Here is a 20089-nt window from a genome sequence, read left to right as displayed (position 1 = left end):
TCACATTTATGCTTTTTGTTCTTTTTTTGCACTGCTTAATTATAGAGGCAACCCATAAATTACGTTACATGAATTTTAGGACTTTTGAACCGCTCTCCCCATCCTTGTCACAGGTTGACACATTTTTATAATCCCCCTTTCTGATGTAACGTCTCTACGACAAATAGCAATGGGCTTAATCCTTCCTTTGTTGTGAATGTGTCTGATCTTATAACATATATATATATTATATATATATATATATATATATATATATATATATATATATATATATATCTTGTTTCATTCGTATCTCTCCAAAAATTTTTCTCCCACGCATTTAGCCTCCTGTTTTCCTTTTTCTTATTCATGACCCAGCATTCACTACCATCTACCATATAACACCGTAGGTTCTATAACTGTCCTGAAAATTCTCAGCTTCACTACCCTTGAAATATCTTTGAACCTTAATAGGTTATCTAGAGCTCCAACTGATTTATTGCCTCTTGCCAGTCTCTTATCGAATTCTTTCGTCCCCGTTATTTGTTACCTTCACTCCCAAATATTCGAACTCTCGTGTTCTATTGAATGGAACTCCTTGTTTTGATAACTAGCTTCTTCACATTTCTCTGCCATTAACTTTTGCTCTTGGAACCTTATCGAACGTCCTCTCCATATCGATAAATGAAAAATACACCTTTCTTTGTATACATTAGCCTTTTTTGAACCCACTTAGTGAATCTGGTAGTATTAGTTCTACGATGTATTTTATCCTGTTTTCTATTATCTTTTTGTATACTTTCATTGCTATACTAAATCAAATTTATCCCTCTAGCTATTACATTCCGCTTTGTACCCTTTTTGTGTTTTGACGTTATTAGTCCCATTCTCCAATCATTTCATATTCTTTCTACTTCCCAAGCTTTGTTACATATTTGTAATAGCACCTGTATCTCATGTTCACATATCTTTTTCAACGTTTCATATGTTATTTTATCTCCTCCGGGAGCTTTTCCATTCTGTATTGCTTCTTCTACTTCTTTTTTTGTTTCATTCTCATTTTCCTTGTGGTCTTTTTCGCAGTTCTATAATTTCTTCTTTCTCTGTTTTACCTACCTCTGCGTTTGTATTCATGGTTTCCAATAAATCTTGAAATCAATCTTTCTACCTTTTCATTATACTTTCTTCTTCTATAATCATTTCTCCATTTTCCACATCCATATTCATTTTAATTTCCATATACTGACCATAGTAGTTTACCTGTATAAATTGTTAAGCGATTGGTCCTTACTTAAGAAAAGATTCAAAGTAGTAATGATGACCATTACACCAAATCAACACTAAAACTGTCAAAATGACAGTTTCTAATTAAGAATTTTATTTTCAGGGCTATCTCAATTGGACTATAGTATCAAATACAACCCGTCAATTTGAAACAACATTGACCAATGATACTTATCAATTTGCAATAGCTGCGAATACAGAAAATGGTAGTAGTGGTATGAGATGGGCGGAATGCACAGTTCTGAACAACGGAACACTGGGTAAAATAAGAAATATTTGGATAAATAGCGTCGGACCAAACTTCATCGAATTGAGATGGAAATTGGATTGCTCAGATATCATAAGTGAGGTTATAGGTTATGTAATATACTATTGTAAAACCCCCGATCGGATTCTACCAGAAACCGGATGTGGTAAAGATGAAATAAAAAATTTCACCGTACCTGGCGACTTGAAACTCCAATCAGCTACGTTACCTAATCTTGAACCCTACACTTCATATGAATTAGCTTTAAGCATAAAAAGTACTAATTCTCTTAGTCCACGCAGTTTATTTATACGGAATGTAACCTCGGATAGCGCACCATCAACGCCTCCTAAAATCACAAACATAACAGTTACTAACGCTTCTATTAGTCTGGAATGGACACCTCCAGAAAAAGCGAATGGTCGTATCATCAAGTATGTGATATATTACAACGATAACAAACTTGAGACAAAACCCGATACCAAAAAAACTATTGAAGGTTTGGAAAGCTACAAGAATTACACAATAAGCATGAAGGCGTGCAATCAGTTTTGTTCAAATGAAACCATTAAACGTACAGTCACTACTAGAATGGGAACTCCAGCCAAAATAGGCAGACCATTTGTACTTCCAACTAATGACAGTTCTGGTACTATGAATAATATTATTAGTTGGGATAAACCGAATCCCCCTAGAGGTGAACTGGACTACTATCAATTGAAAATTACGGGCACCAATATAGATTCAGAAGAAATAACCAATTTTACTAATGCGGACAATTATACAATTCAAAACTGCAGGGAGGCTGGATATTCATTCTCTGTATATCTTCGAGCTGTGAATATCATAGATGGAGAACATTGGCCAGGACCATGGAGTGATCCTTTGCAAATATCATGTTACAAATCATCTTGGTATATTATGGTTATTTTGTTCGTAGCGATTCTCACTTTTGTGATGATTTGTATCGGCTGTAGAAGGTAAGTTATAATCATATCAATACGGGCTTGGTACCAATGTTTTCAAAAATTTCGGCTACTTGTTTCTAGATTATACATTTGTTGGAGCATAGCACGACACGTTGAGATAAAACTACCACCCGGCTTAGCTCCGGCAGTGGAACATCCTGAAAAGAACTCTGATATCATAGACAGAAACTTTGATCATGACCCAGACGAGGAACTTCTCCTAGAACGGATGATCGAAAAATACCATGCTGGCGATTCTAGTGGATGCAGTTCAGGTCAAGTAAGCATTACTTCTTCAGTCGAATCCACCCATTTATCAGTAGATTCTGGAACTGATCAACCAAGGAACGTTGCCGATGATAATAAAGAAAATTCATTGAGACAGAGGAATGTTCCCCTTAAAGGTATTTAACTGTGTTATTGTACTTTTTATCTTCTACAGCTAAATCAACCTTTACCTTCATTTGATTACATTATGTTTACAGGATACGTAATGCATGATGCTACACCTGTGGTAAATCGAGCAACAAAACCAGTTGCGACCCCACCTGGAAACTACTGCTTAATTGGAGTAGATCCATCAACAAAATCGCCCATAGATAGCCCTTACGTCACGATTAATGATCTAGATCAGAGTATTTCTCCATATATAGCTATTGATCAACCATCAAGTGCACCTCCTCCGTACACCATGACAGATATCTTTAAAGCACCAAACCCGGGATACGTGCCATTTTCCCCCAAAGAACCAGCGAGTAAAAATACCGGTTATGTAGTCGCTGGCGACTTAACATCTGTCCCCGTTCCTGATACTAAGACGGATTACTTGGTGATGGATACACAAGTGGGATTAAAACCCACGGCAGTGTGGCAGCAGCCCTCTATAATAGAGCCTTCTCTTACTAAATCCGGTTATGTTACAGTAGGAGATGCACCCCCGCCATTATCCGTTAAGGATCCTAAAGGATATGTGTCTCATAGACAATTTGAATCTAAAGCCTTGAAAGAAGACTAATTAGTGTTGCAATAAACTAGATTGTTATTCTAATAATTTTATTTAGCCGTAAAATAATTACGTTAATTTTGTTAAGAATATTAATGGAGGTATGTTTTTGTTTCAATTGTTGAATGAGTACGTATGTTGTAAAATAATGACAGTAACTTACTACAAAAGTGAAATACATATCAGAGAAACAAATTCAGTTATAGGTTATTATTAATCCAAATAAGTTTGTCATTAAATCTCAAGAATTTTTACTTTTTGGTGACAAAAGGAAACATATTTGATTTCATGATCTGTAGTAAAAATCAAAATCTATAAAGTTTTTACAAATTTTATCAACAAATCAATATTTTACATGCTTATAATGGAATAAATTATATAAAGTATATCATCCGCCACAAAAATATGAGTTGAGTCCAGTGACTACTTTTCAGTTCTTGGTATATCTAAAAGAGTTGACCATTATTATTGGTGGTCTTAAATGGACATGTAGGTGCAATGTAGGAGTCAAAAGGACTGAAAGCGAAATAAGTACTCTAACACAGAACTAAAATTACGCTGTAATTCGTCAGAGTTTCACATGTTCCGTACAATACAACTTTACTATTTCGAAGCAAAAATGGTCCCCATTGTCACACTCATACCGAATATACTGTAATTAGAGATAAGCCTGTTTATTATGAATATGTTGTTAATATTTGAGGCGTTCTATATCAAAGCTTGCATTATCCATTGAGAAAGTAAAAAGAACTGTCTATGTTTGTATTATTAATAATTTGTTACTGATTTTTCTTATATACCTTAATATGAAAAGCACGAATAATCTCATAGTCAATTTTTGGCACCATTATATATACTATATATTGTGTTTTTTTTGTTCTGCAAGTACTTAATATCTATTTTTGCTCATTAGTTAAACAATGGAATCTTTTTGTAATAAAACTTTTACATTGCTCATAAATTACTAAAAAGGTTACTGAAACAATGTGAATAACAAGACTGTTATAATCACGTGATACCAAATCAAGTATTTTCATTGGGTAACCATTTATAATATACAGAATATGGTGAGTTTTGTTCTCCATGGGTATTTAGACAAAGAATAATATAGAGCACCAAATTGTATATTTTAAGGCGAGTTTTGATATGGGATGCATCATTTATATTAAGCAAGTTTCGTCTTTAGGTTACCTGAAGATGATAGGGTTCTCGAAACATACATCAGACAATCAATATTTATTGAACTTTGTGTTCAGTATGATATACCAGAAATTTCTAATACTTGGAAATCGTGATAAAATGAAAAAAATTATTATACTACTTAAATATAGGTAGTTATAATTTCACCGTTGATTTCATTTGTAAAATGTTTTAACCATATATTCTGTAAAAAAATAAAACAGGATATTTGACATATTTCTACTACAAGATTTTTTTTATTAAATTCTGACATGCATTTACTAACATCTTGTGAATTTGTTAAAATCTTGATTCGTTATACATGGAGCTATTATTGTTATTAATTTGCCTATTCTTGCCTTAATATAACTGTATATTGAAAAAAGTTGAGCTCAAATTAGTATATACATTGGTTGATGTAAGGTTACTTAACATTTGATGTAATTCTGTATTTAACTGTCAATCAATTAAAATTCAAAATCCGAATTGTTAGTTTCGGTTTATATTGATAGGAGTGGATATTTTCCTTTTTAGCATAACCCCATTCGTTTGTTCTTAACCAAATTATACGATAATTATTCTTTAAAACTGTAAATAAGTAAAATTTTTTCATTGATAATGAAAAATGTTAGTAAATTAGGAGTTTTGTACATATATAGCGTTAGGAATATTTCCCCGAAAGGCAGAACTGCGTGAAGAAGTTGTGTCGTGCCTTATACATGACTGAAATGTTGAAACGAAAAAGGCATCGTGGTTTTGTTATGTTTATAAAAAAACAAACTTGCCAGAATTAATTTTAGCTGCTTAACGTTTTAAATGTAAGATACCTCTTTCTGATATTGTAGCATCTGCTGCATTGATTTTTTAAACCTTTAAATAAGTTAAAATGAAAATTTTATAATTAGCAAGCATTGAATGTAACATGCAACTTGTAGGTTTATGATTTATTCCATATTCCTTGACAAAATTAGGAAGGTCTATATTTACAAGTCGAATACAGATGCATGTTGTTTTTTATATTAATATTATCCTTTTGCAATAAAAGTTATTAAAATTAAAAGCCATTAGGCATCGAAAATGCATTTATGTATTTTTTTCAGTGTTATTGTAAATTTTATGTGTCGTGCTATTGTTTTGTATAATATAAATTTTTTTAATATTTTTGTTTCGTTCAACTTAAACTTGGTTTTTCTTTAAACTAAATATACAGCTTCTGCTATTCATATACACACAACTTTTTTGTAACCTCAAAATTATATAGATGAACTGGCATTCCACAAACTTTATCAAGTGTTTTAGTCGTGGTGTTTCTACATCCTGTCACAAAATTTACCATTTATATACCATTTTTCAGATTTACTTTGTATCATATGTTCAGTGTTTATTTTATTCCTATGACGCCACGTAATATGGTGGCCTTACTGAAATGTTTAAACTACCTACAAAATTTTCTAATTTTCAATCATTTTTTTCTCTATCAATATTGATCAAAGAATTAAAAAAAAATTATAATAATACTTGTGTATAAACTATCCAAAACTATTTTTCCCCAAACCATGCAAGTACTATTATGTTGAAATTAACAAATTAGGTGAACATTTTATTGTTTATAAGAAACTCTTAAAACTTGAATCAAAATTATGTATGACTTTAAAACACTGTTGTTATCCAATTACTTATTTTTTCTAATGTAAAGATGTTTTGTTTGCGTAATTTGAGATCATTTAGACTGAAATTTAAAACTTTCTTAACAAATGTGGACAATTTAAAGACAACAACGCCATACTGGAAAAACTAAATTAATAATTGTTTAAATAAATTGTTCAGATTTTTTAGTTGACTTTGTGTTTAAAGAACGAGATGTGATGTATGAGGATAGCAACACTGCAAATGTGATTTGGGGGTTAATATTTTTGAGAATTTGTGGTAGGATGGTGAACCATACACTGCCTTTATAAATGTTTTACTTCTTTTACTTCAACTCACACTCCCTTCACTAATTTTTCAGTTATTCAGAGTCTTACCTTAATTATTCAATTTTTATTTCTGTTCCGGTGGAGTATGATTCGGAATTTACAAATATTTTTGCTTATAATCAGTTGGGAAAATTATTTTTACGTCACAGTTGATGCTATTTTAGGTACAGTTACATATAATTGTTAATTTTAGCAGGAAACTCAACTTCACGTTAAATAAATGCAATATTTATTAAAAAGTCTATCCGACAAGTATTGTGCATGAAATTTATTAGCGATATATTTTTTTATTTTTTAAAATTATATTTTTACAAAAAATCTCAGTGCTATGATTAGTAATTAAAATTTATTATATTGACAACATAACATTTATTGTTCAATTTGTTAACTACAAATTCTTTAATATTTTCTACCACCAGTTTTGCTAAATAAATTGCTGTTTAATTGCTTTTAATCAGTAAATTCAGTTCTTAAATAAAATAAATATGCTCAAAACAAACATATAACACGTGCCAATTTGTCTTTGCTACTATATGAACGTTCATTAGAACTTGATGTGTGTTGTCAATTTTTTATGATTTTTCTGGAATAAATATTTTGCTGGACCTTAGTAATAGCAGCTTAAGTTTAATCGTCCATTTTGTCGGAATAATTTATTTTTGATTGGTTTTGGTGCAATATAACAAAATTTGTGATTTTTTTTCTAATTGTCAACCTGTGATAAAATGATGATAAAAACAACAAATATTAGTGCTGCTTACACTTCAAATTATACATCTCTTAGTGTACCTTTCAGCAAGGCTCAGAAGCTCTAAATAATTATGATTTTAATTTACCGACTTAACCTTGATGTTAAAAAGTTGAACATTTCTTTGTTTAACAGACAACATAATTCAATGTCTTTTGTGTGATATCAAATATACTGTATAAACAATGGAACTGTTTTCAACTAGTGTTGAGAACCATGTCGAGTGTTGTTGCTCATAACATCTTTAGTATTTAGATTTTGAAAAGTTGTACTATTCAACACTTTTTTTTAAATAAAAACATTGAATTTTATACATACTACTAACTCGATATTGGTTTTCACGTTGGGTATTATTGCCTCGTTTAGGTTCATATCCATCACTTCAAATTTCTATGTAGTAATTAGATTTTAATCTGTATTTGAATGTATAATCAGTTCATGTTCCTTTTTATTTTAATAAATATATCATACACTCAATCATGTCGTTCATTTACCTGATCATATCTATTTAAAGATTAGTTTAACCATTGGTTACTGATCAAACTCTGTGATACCATTAATCTCACGCACTAACAATATAACACCTGTTGGCCAAATTGAAAATCTATGGTGTTTGGAAGAAGACATTAACATCCACTATATTATTTTGGTGTAAAATTAGATTTTTCGAAATTCATTTGTTTTTATGTTAATTTAGTCATAAAGTGCTTTTTTAAATTTAACTTGTTCAAAACTGGAATTTGCTCACCAAGTGGCTTTTATAGGGTTGACTGAGTTTAAAATGTCTTATAAAGCTGGTGGAACTTTGGCTCTTTCTAGTTTTATTTGACTAATAAGAGCTCTGTAAGTCTAATTTGTTTTAAAATTGACTCCACTTTTTGAAATTTGGTGAAAAAAAGCCATTCCAAATTTGCTCACGATGTAGGTTTTACAAGATTAATTTAGTCTAAAATTGTTTTATAAAGTTTAAGTTGGTTTTCTCAATATCAACTTGCCAAAAATGAACTTTTCTTAATTGAGATTTAACAGTAGTATTTGCTTCAGTTTTAAAAATATCTTGTATATCTGCTTCTACTTCCTTCATTTATGTCACGGTATGGAATTTATTATGCAATATAATAGCTAATTAGTTTATTCACCAGACTTTTGAAGTTTTCTACGCTTGTAGCTTATAGTATTTGACAATATCCCATTTCTTCATTGGATCAACTGATTCCTCCTCTCTTCCAATCGTGGCTACATGTAGCATTGATTTTGTAGTAGTAAGGTATAAAATAAAAAGATGACAACTTTTGATTAACATTATATTTCATGAAAAAAAATATTTCCTGAGTTATGAAATCAAACTCGAATTACATCTTCACAATTCATTTTACAGAAAACTACTGAATAGTAATCTATTAGATTATAAAAAAAATATAAATAGCACATTATATGTAATTATACTTGGCACTATAATGATAACTAACAATGTAGAAATAGATTCGTAAAAAACGTTCACGATGCAGACTAAAATGAAAGTTTGGGTTTACATTTATTCCAAAAATAAATAGAATTGTGAAAACCGTTCTGTATCCTTAGATTATCTTCAATAGAGTACTACACTCGCATATGAATATGTTATCATCACCATACTTTCATTATAGTCTTATGAAAATTATTTTCAAATATTTCGAATTTCATTATTAATTACGCTGTACATAATAACAAACTAAAAACTAGTTACTATTTTCTTTTTCCGTCAATTCTTGGTACCGAGCATACATCATTTTCTTTACACAGTCTTTATAACTTTCTCCTGCTAAAGCTGTATATCCTGGCAACTTGCTTCCCAAACCAACAGTGCTGCTGTGTTGTTCCGCCTGAAAAAAATATGTCGAGGTTACTGAACACATCGTTACACTGTTTGGTCCTTCGAGATATACAGTTTATTACAGTTAGTTATACGTCTAGGTCATTGAAAAGACCTCTAACAAGTCAGAATTAAGTGTTCATGTATAATTGAAGTTTTCATAAGAATCAACAATTCTATCCACGGAATCCTCTGTTTAAATTGGAAGAGAAGCGAAAGTTAGGACCAAGAAGACCAAAACAGGGCTGTTTTCACCACCATCTATACATCGATTTCTGCTAGACCTAGTTTCTTTAAGTGCTTCCTGAAGCAGCAGTATCCTGTGAAAAATCCAGTGACTAAGTGACTAAGGTCCAAATATTCCTTAGATCTTACAAAGGAACTTATTGTAATTATTCAGACTGGATAGACAACTCCAGGGTTGGTTTCCTTCTTCAAAAAACTTTTACTCATATGAGCATTTTCTTAAACCATAAAAAGGAACAATAAAAGTGATTTGCACTCTTATTTTGGCATTGGCCCCGTCCAGGTCCACAAACTAAAGAGACTATTCTTCTCTATTCCATCAAGTTTTTTTTAGGAATTCCCATATTAACTTTGGAGTAAATGACATGGAAGCTTCAATCATTGATAACTGCCTGACTATATCTGTATATCCATTACTTTTCTGATAATTTTTCTCTAGGTTCATTTCCACATCTTTGAAATTTCTTTCTAAATGATATTCAGATAGTAACTAGGAGATGAATAGTGTTTGGCGTCATTTCTGGTTTTTTTGTACCATTGGTTTATATGCGTGGCGTTTTTTCTTCCCCAGACTTTTACCACTGAGAATATTCAATGATAAACCAGAAAAACAACAGTTATTACTTTTTTTGAAAAATAATGAAACTTTGGTTTAAAAAATTAAGACATTTTGAAAATTAAAAGATACCTGTATGATAGTAGTCCTTCCTTGATTTTGTTTTCCAAGGCCCTGCCCTTCACTCCACCCCATCTTTTGCAATAACCGATTTCCAACGTTTTCGGCTCCAATGGGTTCCATTACAGAAGCAGAGGAGACTGGAAGCTCTACATCTCTAGCTTTGAGATATTTCTCTTTCAATTTACTGGGTTTTGGTGTGTCTGGATCTCCATATTTCATTCTCCTTTCTTTAGCTCTATCACGATACACAATTTTATCGCTAGCCTTTTCCGATTTTTTCTTACTCCGAGCTTCTAAATTTTGTTTGTGGAGGGTAGAAAGCTTAGCATGTTTGTTCAATGCATCTAGTGAACCCAACTGTCTTTTACACAAGTTACATATTAGTTTTGTGTAATCTAAGAGTTGCTCTTCTTCCTCATCACCTGCAAAAAAAATTTACCATTGCTAAAAATGCTAACAGAGTACTAAAGATTTTAAAAAATGTAATTGCTATATTGAAATGAATTTAACAATAAGATGCTGATAATTTATAAATAACCTGATGAGTCACTTTCTCCTCCATAGGCTGCAACCAGAGGTCCTGAAGAAACTGAAGAATTCGGTTCTTCTACATCAGTGTTGAAAAAAGGTGGGGGCGCAGTTGTTGTAGGTGTCAAAGTTTTCTTTTCTAGTACAGAGAAACCAATATCTGCCGAAGCACTACTTGAACTAACACTAGAGTCACTGGCAGCTTTTAACACAGCATTTTCTTTTTTCTGATTAAGTGTCTTGGCCCATCTTTCCATGTCCTTTGCTATTTTCTTTGCTACTTTTACTTTATCCTGTTTCTCCACTTTCTGCTTCTTATTGTCAGATTCTTGTGTCATATTTTCTGTAGATCCTTGAGGATGTTGATTGAAAGAATCATAAACTGGTGCTAAGCTGTACGTTTGTTTATCATGATCCCAATATAGCCATTTTTGGATCTGGGAATTCCAATAATATGTAGAGTTAGGATCGTAGTACAAGCCAGTAATTGAGCAATACTGGTAACCAGTATTTTTGTCGTAGACATAACGAGAAACATCGGGAACAGCTAAAAAACAATAAAATTGTTAAGAGTAAATATAAATCAATAAGAGGAGGATACTATATATCAAGAAATGGATTCTCTATTAACAACATTATACATATAAAATGGAACCGGTATCATAGAAAAATAACAACACTTACGATATTTTTTTCCATCAGTTCCAGTTGGAGTTTGCTGTACATCATAATAGCTAGGAGTAGTTTTGTTAGCATTTAATTGCTGTATAGCAGATTGGGCTACAGCTGCTGCAGCATTGGCAGCATCCATTTGATTTTCTTGGAGTGTTATGGAATTTCCTGCACTGATTTGCTGGGTAAAGAAACTTCTGTAATAATCTATATATTGCATGTATTCTTGAGGAGATTTGGCATAACGCCTAGCTGCGTACTCTGCTAAGCTATCAACATCAGTCATTGCGTACGTACTAGGTACAGCTGCATTGGGAAATGCTTCGTGATCTGCTTGTGAATATGCCTTTTTGGTGTCTCCCATGTTGTACTTACAATAAGATATTATCACTAAAAAGTATTTGTTTAAATAAGTATATAGAAGAAATCGATAATTAGTAATTATTAAATAAAATATATATTAATTTTCAATTTTAGTACTTACCAGATTTTCCATCAATAGTGAGGGGTGTTTTTAGATTATTTAAAGCTCCGAATATAGCTAAAGCATCTATGGTACTATCTGTTCCCAAATAACAGAGTCCTCTGGACGTGGAAGTGAGAGGATCCCTTCCTATACATACGGCAGATATACTTTTAACTAGATCAGGTATAGCTGTGCTCAAAACTGACATAACTGAATCTTCAGTGGTTAATGCATCCAAATTTCTCATCATAATTGCTATGAAAATAGTGAAATAAGTTAGACAAAACCATATAATTATTTGTTTTTACTCACTTTTTGTGGCATAATTACAAATTTCGTCACTACCACTACCCCCTTCTTCACTTTCAGTTCTAGATGCATGACATTTGAAACAATTATCTCTTCTTTTGAAGTTTTGAGCCCCACACTATAAAACAAAAAGTATTTGATATACTGAGAAACATTTTAAAGATAAAGATCGTTACCTTTATGCAAAACCAATCAGCTGAAGCTTTGAAAGAAGGTGGCTTATCGGCAGAGCCCAAATCTTTAGGTATACTATATTGCATTATAGCACGATAGTGGTCTTGCAGCATCAACACTCCCTGAAATGACAAAAAAAATTAGTAATTATTCATCTAGTAACAGCTAAAGAGACCCTTTTCAGTTCCTAGATATGTGAAATGAAGTCTTTTACTGAGCTGTTGATGCCGTGAAATATGGCCGCAATCTATATTCTACCCTTCAAATATTCTATAAATTATATTGTAAAACCATTAGTATATTGGTGAAATTTATATATGTTTGTTTTTACTGTAGAATACCCATTACTCGTTGATATTATTGTTTGACATATACTGGTAATACATCGACTGATATGCCATACTGAACCCACTGTAAGAAACTGCAACTGGAAGATCCTGGCAAGTTCATAATTTCATAATAAATTCACAACTTGTCATTATGATTCCATTACATTAGCTCAAATGGATTTACTATGGCAGCACTATTTGGGAAGTTTTATAATTTTTATTTTTGAAAAGGTTTTTTTTACAATTATTCAACTACAAACTGAAATGTATCTATTTGAATGTTGTATATTTTTGAAAATAGCGCAATATTTGTTAATATTCAGAGTATTAACAAATAAATTTGTATTTAATACAAAAACTGATGGTATTCCACTCAATCCATACGTTTTATACATATTTTGATATCAATCTAAAAAACCGTAATGCGAATGTATGTATATGATTACAAAACACTTTAGATTTTGCAATTTAATATAATAATTAACGAGACTCACAATCACAATCTTGCGCTATTTTTAAAAGATGTGAAATTTTAACAAAATTGGAACGAAGTTGCATTGTATTTTGTTTAAATGAGCGGCCAAAATAAAAAAGTAATAATATGATTAATACTTATCGCATGGCAGGTAAAATCAATTACAGTCTTCTTTAAACTAAGATACCTGTTTAATCTCCATCCAACGAACAGCCTCACCCAATGTGGCAAACTCGACAAAGGCGAAACCGCGGGAAGCACCTAAACAGCACAATAGATACCAATGGCATTACCCGACCTTACGCAAACGGCCTAAGAAAACCTTAAACGTTGGATAATATTAGATTATTACCTGTATCTTTTTTCCTAATAAGCCGAATGTCCTTTGGCATCAACTCGCACGAAATTATATCCTGTCTTATCTATAACAATTAGACAAATAAAGAGACAAATGAATAAAATCTTGATGAATGTCAATTTTGACTTACATCATATTCAGAAATATGCTGGGCAAGTCCTCGTATCATTATGGTATTATTTGGAGGTTGACTTTTGTATCCAATGATTTCTGATCCACTAGCTCCGATAGGTGCACTCCCAGGGCTTCTTTCACTGTTAAAATCATATTAGGTATTAAACACAATGCTAAAAAAATACTTTATAGCCATTCCGAAATTCCTATACCTATCACTGTCTCTTTCATCATCCCTATATCTGTCCCTGTCACGGGCCTTTTTTTCCCATCGAGAGCCACTACTCCTCGATCGTCTTCTCCTATGCTCTCGGTCTCTATCACGATTTCGATGATGCCGTCTTTCCCGATCTCGATCCCTTTCTCTATCCCTAAAATCGGGACTACGAGAGCAATTCTTTCTTGCACCATCCCAGGCGCGATCCTGATCTTTATGTGAATGTTCCCAATCACTATCATAGTCACTTTCTTTCCTATTTTCATAAACTGAAAATAAAAATTTATCTTTTAGATTCCTAAGTATGAAATAATTGCATATTTTATTTAGAACTTGTTCTATAGACATGGTTATATAATCATCAACATTTAGTTATGGCTCAGTAGTCATTTCTGGCTAAGTGACATCCCACTTAAGTCATTTTTTCGTGGTTTTGAAATTTTTATACCGTTTGCTAGTGAATTAAAATACGCGTTTTTCCAATTAAATCAAAAAATAGTATTTTTTAATCTATTCTAAAAAATATACAAAGTAGAATATTTATGTAAAGGTCTAATTTGGCATTTTTGATTTTCAATCAATTGAAAAACTATAAAAAACATAATAAAAAAATATATTACGTCATTATACCATTATACATTATACATTGCAAAGTGAAAAATATTCTCTACAAAAAAGTGAATTTGTTTCGCTCCCTTTCAAAACTATAATAAAAAGTGTTTTATTTTTGTGGTTGTCGAATTAACCGGTTTTATCCAAGTATTTTTCGTGTCGGGAAACTATAAAAACGTTAAGATTAAGGGGAAATTAACAATAAAAGACCTAGAGAAAAATTATATTGCCGCTAAAACAGACATAATGCCAAGTACATAGATACACATACATTGCAAAGAGGTTTTAGGAAAAACATATATGCAATTGATCAGATTTTAATTATTTTGATTGGATTTTATGAATACGAAATACTAATACAATAGTTTACCTTCGATATTTAATAAGGAATTACTTGTCGCGTCTGATAAAGAAGTGGGGTTGTAAGTGTAGTGTTCAGTATGAATATAACCATCTTTCCGGATATTCCAAGTTAGTTAATAGAAATCTTGAAGCTGAACAAGATGTAGTAAGCCAAACTTAAGTTCAACATTAGTCAAATGTTTAATACCTTTCTTGTGGTGAAAAGGAAAACAGACAAACAAAAATAAGGATCGATAAATATGTATTATGACACAGGAGAGTGAAACCTTGATGAAGATGTATGAATAGTAAAGTCTACAAATGAGGTAACAACAAACAGTTACTTGAATTGTAGGAGATACAACAATTAATAAATTCATAAAGGTATGTAAAATACTATACTAGTTCATCTTGATAGAATGGAAGAAATAGAAAATGTGAAGATAATAGCGTGTATGATACCAAAAAGAAGACAGAGAACTGGTAATAGAAGATCTAGAAGACAAACGAAAATAGTAGATTTCCTGTATTTAATTTCTTATTACTTAATCATTAATTAATTTACTTGACTTTATGTGAAGTTTTCTATCCGGATATTCCAAGTTAGTTAATAGAAATTTTGAAGCTGAACAAGATGTAGTAAGCCAAACTTAAGTTCAACATTAGTCAAATGTTTAATACCTTTCTTGTGGTGAAAAAGAAAACAGACAAACAAAAATAAGGATCGATAAATATATATTATGACACAGGAGAGTGAAACCTTGATGAAGATGTATGAATAGTAAAGTCTACAAATGAGGTAACAACACACAGTTACTTGAATGGTAGGAGATACAACAATTACTAACTTCATAAGGGTATGTGGAATAGTATAGCTAGTTCATCTTGATAAAATGGAAGAAATAGAAAATGTGAAGATAATAGCGTGTATGACACCAAAAAGAAGACAGAGAACTGGTAATAGAAGATCTAAGACAAACAAAAATAGTGGATTTCCTGTTTTTAATTTCTCATTACTTAATCCTTAATTAGTTTACTTGACTTTATATGAAATTTAATATATTTTGCTAATATTATAATTTTTAAAATCTCTGCAGACATTTTTGGGACGGTACTCAATTTTTTTTCAAATTGGTTCATAGATGTCTGAAAGACAAGATTTTTCATAATTTATTTATTAACGATATATATATATATATATATATATATATATATATATATATATATATATATATATATATATATATATATATATATATAGACCTATATATATATATATAGATCACTAGCTTCATTATGCAGATTTGACTGTATTTGAATTATTTATATCACCAATAATAATTTTAAATCTACAATCTCATATTTTCACAACCAGTATTTTATTCTCGCCCTTTAAAAAATTGTACTTACTAAATTAAGTAGTAATTTAAGCATGAAGGTTAGACTGTTGTGTAATGTAATCAGTAAATTTGTAAAATTTTTTAGTTAGAGTGCATAAGTATGATCGAGATACTAGGATTCAATATTTCTCATGTTCCCCCACATTTATATGGTTTAGTTGACAAAATCAAACACATTATAACCATAAAATATTTAAGCACCCATAAATACATTTTATGAAATTAGCACATCAAATTTCTCTAATAAGAAATGAAACAAATGTAGGAGAACAAATCTAGCATCTGGAAGGTATAACCTTGAAAGCGAATACAAGTTTATTGACCTCACACAATCTCCTATGATAATAATAAAATTTGCGATAAAGCAGAAAAAAGATGAGTGTTAAAATGAAAAACTAGATTTTATATTCTCATAAAAAGATTATTAGTGAATGCAATAAGCATTCTTAAAATATCAATTATGATAAAATATACCTACAGCGGATAAGAGAAATAAATGCCTGCAGTAAATCTTTTAGTATTTCAATTTATATCACAACAAATCTTAAAAACTTCGAGATGAATGCTAGATATACAGTATTTCGTAAACCGGCCACTTTAAGGAAAAATCCTGAAACCCATTAATATACTAATTGTAAGGATACATTTTTATTTTTGACGTCATCTATGTGAGCATGATGACGCCATGGCTTAAATTTTTAGATAGAAATGTGGATGTTTTAATACATTATTTGAAAGATCTTCCTACGAAAATGCAGCAGAATTACTTGAAGGATAATTTCCATGGCTACATTTCATGGTCTCTGTATTGCAAACGTAATCTCTGCACTTTGCTCTGGTATATCAGAATTTTTTCTGTCAGGTAATTGCTCCTAAGTTGTTATTATAGGCCTTGCAATCATGTTTATTCCATGGAAGTTTTATTAAATTTCCATATATTTGACTTGTTTTGCTCGATTTTTATTATTGTGTGTATTATATTAACCTACTTGCATCGTATATATATTACTAAACTTTTTTTCACACAAATTCTTATAAAAATAACAAAATAAATAAGGCTGGGCACACACAGCGTGTTTTTAGGGCAGATAATTTACTGTCGCCTTAATATATGTAACCTGGTACTTGGTAGTAAACACCGCTATGTGTAAACGCGCATGTAGCTTTGTAATTTGTGTAATGTGTTACCGGCTTAAGAAATAAGAGTAGTTTAATAGAAAACATTTGAGTCAATATTAAAAAGCGTAAAATTGAAAAAAGTAGTAGAGAAAGTGTACCTTCTATCGCATCTTAGAATGGTCTTTTAAATAAAAAAAAAAACTGATTGTACGGATTTTTTTGGTGATTATGTTTGAAATTTCACAAAAAATAGATAACACTCCAAACCCGCTTTGACGTTAAAATATTGCGTCAATTCGATTTTACCGATAAATGTTCAACTGTTAATTTTTATTAAAAGGAATTCAAATTCGGAGCTCTCGGTATTACTGGCTTCCGGATTATGAACAAATTTCTTGACTACATAATTTATGAGATGTCATATCTTAGTTACCGGTCATTTAACAGACGCGGTATTTAATTGGATCTATACCGAAAATTCCCGTAAGAAAACTGCTCCAATTCGCAATTATAATCTGATATTTATTAGGTATATTATTTTTTGATAATTTAATGCCGATTTATCTAGTTTGTGTTTTATCAAAAAACCGTTTACGTTTTGAAAATAGAATTTTATTGAGTTTAAAAGCTAAATCGGCAAATCTATGCTATCAGATATAAATGATATACCTAAGCATGTTCAACGATATCGCCATCAGTATATTATTACGAATTCTTGGCGTAACGTGTTAACGATTAAATAAAAAAGAACTGGTTCTTATTTCTTATTCTCTAAGATGTTATTTCTCACTAATATCGCATTTTTTATTTTCAACTCAAAACTAATTTTGTTATTTAAATGAATAATAATTTTTGTGTATCTACACGCAATCTTTACCTAAATATTTGAATGATATATTCATAGTTGTGAGAATCAGGTATATCTTTTAGACCTTCACTTAAAAATACTGTCAAGAGCCTGATTGAATTTTTCATTTATGTTAGAATCAACTTTTAGTTATGGTAAAAAGATTATTCAAAATTTTTGAAAAAATAAATCCAAAATGACAGTTTTGAATTAAATTAGTTCCACCTGGCAAATATGAGAATTTTGAGGGATCATAGAGAGGATTTCCTTTGTTGAAGTTCCATTACAGTAACAAAGTATTTTGTAAATTAAGCTTAGCCGAATTTGAAAATATTAAAATATGAAAATTCGTCAAAAATAATTAATAAAATAATGTGTATATAGTGATTTTTACGTACTTACGTGATTTTTTATGATGTGTCGGAGATCTATAACCATTATGTCGCCTACTATGACTGGGGGACCTAGACCCCGATCTACTTTTATGCTTATAATCTACGGGAGAGTCTCTCTTATGGGGTTCGGGGGAGATACTCATACTTCTATCTCTCGGGGAGTATTCGCGAGCCATTTGAATTGTTATACAATGTAAATAGTACCAATGAATTACAATTATTATGCTTGGAAATAAATTTTAAAGTTTGTTATAGGAAGTCACTAAAATATTGAGTATGGCGCCGATATCGTTGCGAACCACGATTGTAGCATGACATTTTGTATCACGACGGTCATTACTGAGAAGGATACTATTCTATATTGAAAATTGACATACTCGAATAACACAATACTGGTTTAACACAAAATTCTATTAAATTTATCGAAATAATTCCGTCTTACAATTTTTCGTCACTAATTATTTATAGAACAAGATGGCAGACTACTCGATCGTATAATTTAACTTAGCGCCTGCGTATCGTCCGCATACTACCGTTCGGGGCAATTGAAATTTCAATATACCTGCACATAAAAGAAACAAGGGTGAATATATAACCTTTATATATCAGGACAAGGGTAGGTAGTATACACCGTTGACGATAGCACACACATTATGTTGACCTTTTTACCCTGCTAATCGAAAAAGAAGCACATGAAATCATATTAATTGTTTAAAATATCAAATGATCAAATCGATCAATAATTAAACTTTCACGTATCAACAGTTTTTAAATATTACATTTTGCCGCATTTTGTGCTTTTGACATAGACCGATAGGAAGAAAATATGGATTGTTATAAAATCGTTCAAAGTCTAAATTCAAAAATTAGATAGTTATTAGATCGTCAAATCTATAAGTTGAACCAATATTGTTAGCAAAATCCAGCATTATCTCTGTTGGTGGAATCATATTTTATTACCCACAGATGATCGGCTGTGATATCTAACCAATTTGTAATATGAATATTTTTTGGCAAGCTTCACATATTAATGCACAAGTTGGTGAGTGGTTAATCCAAAAAGTATAAAATGTATAGAGAAATATTTCACAGAGGTGAACGAGAATGAAATTATATAAGTTTATTAAAATATTTAATCCCCGATAACTATATCACAAAATCTCTCTATCTGTATATTCATTTTTAAATAATTTGTATAAACGTGACAACATCTGTTATTTATTGCTATTTAATTTCCTTTAGGTGCACGAGTGTATATGAGTATGACGACTACTTCTAGAAATATTTAACAATAACAAATATTTGAGGAATTCTTAATGGTATTTTTACAATTCAAATCCTTGAATGTCACGTGATATATAAAACTAGTGTATTCATTAAGCAAAATATTCACCGGGAGTTTATAGATAAGTATAAATATTATATAATTGTATGGACTGTATGATTTGTTCGTTCTATTGAATAAACTTTAGTATATAATAATCTTTATTGTTTCATTTTGTTCAGTATAGCATAATGCAATGCATATATTATTCAATCAAACAATTACATATTCAATACATTAATATTAC

The 20089-nt window shown here is 30.9% G+C and overlaps 2 protein-coding genes across 6 annotated transcripts in view; one reads left to right on the top strand and one right to left on the bottom strand.

Moving 5' to 3' along the window:
- The window catches only part of LOC130893352 (cytokine receptor-like), a 36838-nt gene extending 28977 nt beyond the window's left edge, over positions 1 to 7861 (top strand). For all 4 annotated transcript variants that reach the window (XM_057799380.1, XM_057799390.1, XM_057799399.1 and 1 more), the window contains 3 exons: positions 1367 to 2490; positions 2560 to 2882; positions 2964 to 7861. In XM_057799380.1, coding sequence (XP_057655363.1) covers positions 1367 to 2490; positions 2560 to 2882; positions 2964 to 3493 — 1977 coding nt within the window. In that variant the 3' untranslated portion in view covers positions 3494 to 7861. The remainder of the gene's footprint in view (positions 1 to 1366; positions 2491 to 2559; positions 2883 to 2963) is intronic.
- Positions 7862 to 8674: 813 nt separating this feature from the next.
- LOC130893336 (RNA-binding protein 5-like) lies at positions 8675 to 19077 on the bottom strand. Of its 2 annotated transcripts, none has more exons than XM_057799353.1 (12): positions 18526 to 19077; positions 13799 to 14072; positions 13603 to 13726; positions 13467 to 13536; positions 13302 to 13375; positions 12313 to 12432; positions 12140 to 12254; positions 11846 to 12082; positions 11374 to 11751; positions 10700 to 11236; positions 10171 to 10583; positions 8675 to 9246 (listed from the first exon to the last, which is right to left on the bottom strand). In XM_057799353.1, exons 1-12 carry the CDS (start codon positions 18692 to 18694, stop codon positions 9103 to 9105), a joined length of 2655 nt encoding a protein of 884 aa, XP_057655336.1. In that variant the 5' UTR covers positions 18695 to 19077; the 3' UTR covers positions 8675 to 9102. The 2 variants fall into 2 exon arrangements, with proteins under 2 accessions (XP_057655336.1, XP_057655342.1); XM_057799359.1 differs by having other exon boundaries at positions 18522 to 19042.
- Positions 19078 to 20089: the final 1012 nt, after the last annotated feature.

This window comes from Diorhabda carinulata, chromosome 1 (genome assembly GCF_026250575.1).
Source record: "Diorhabda carinulata isolate Delta chromosome 1, icDioCari1.1, whole genome shotgun sequence".
NCBI classification, from domain to species: Eukaryota; Metazoa; Arthropoda; class Insecta; order Coleoptera; family Chrysomelidae; genus Diorhabda; species Diorhabda carinulata.
This window is presented reverse-complemented; position numbering and strand designations above follow the sequence as displayed.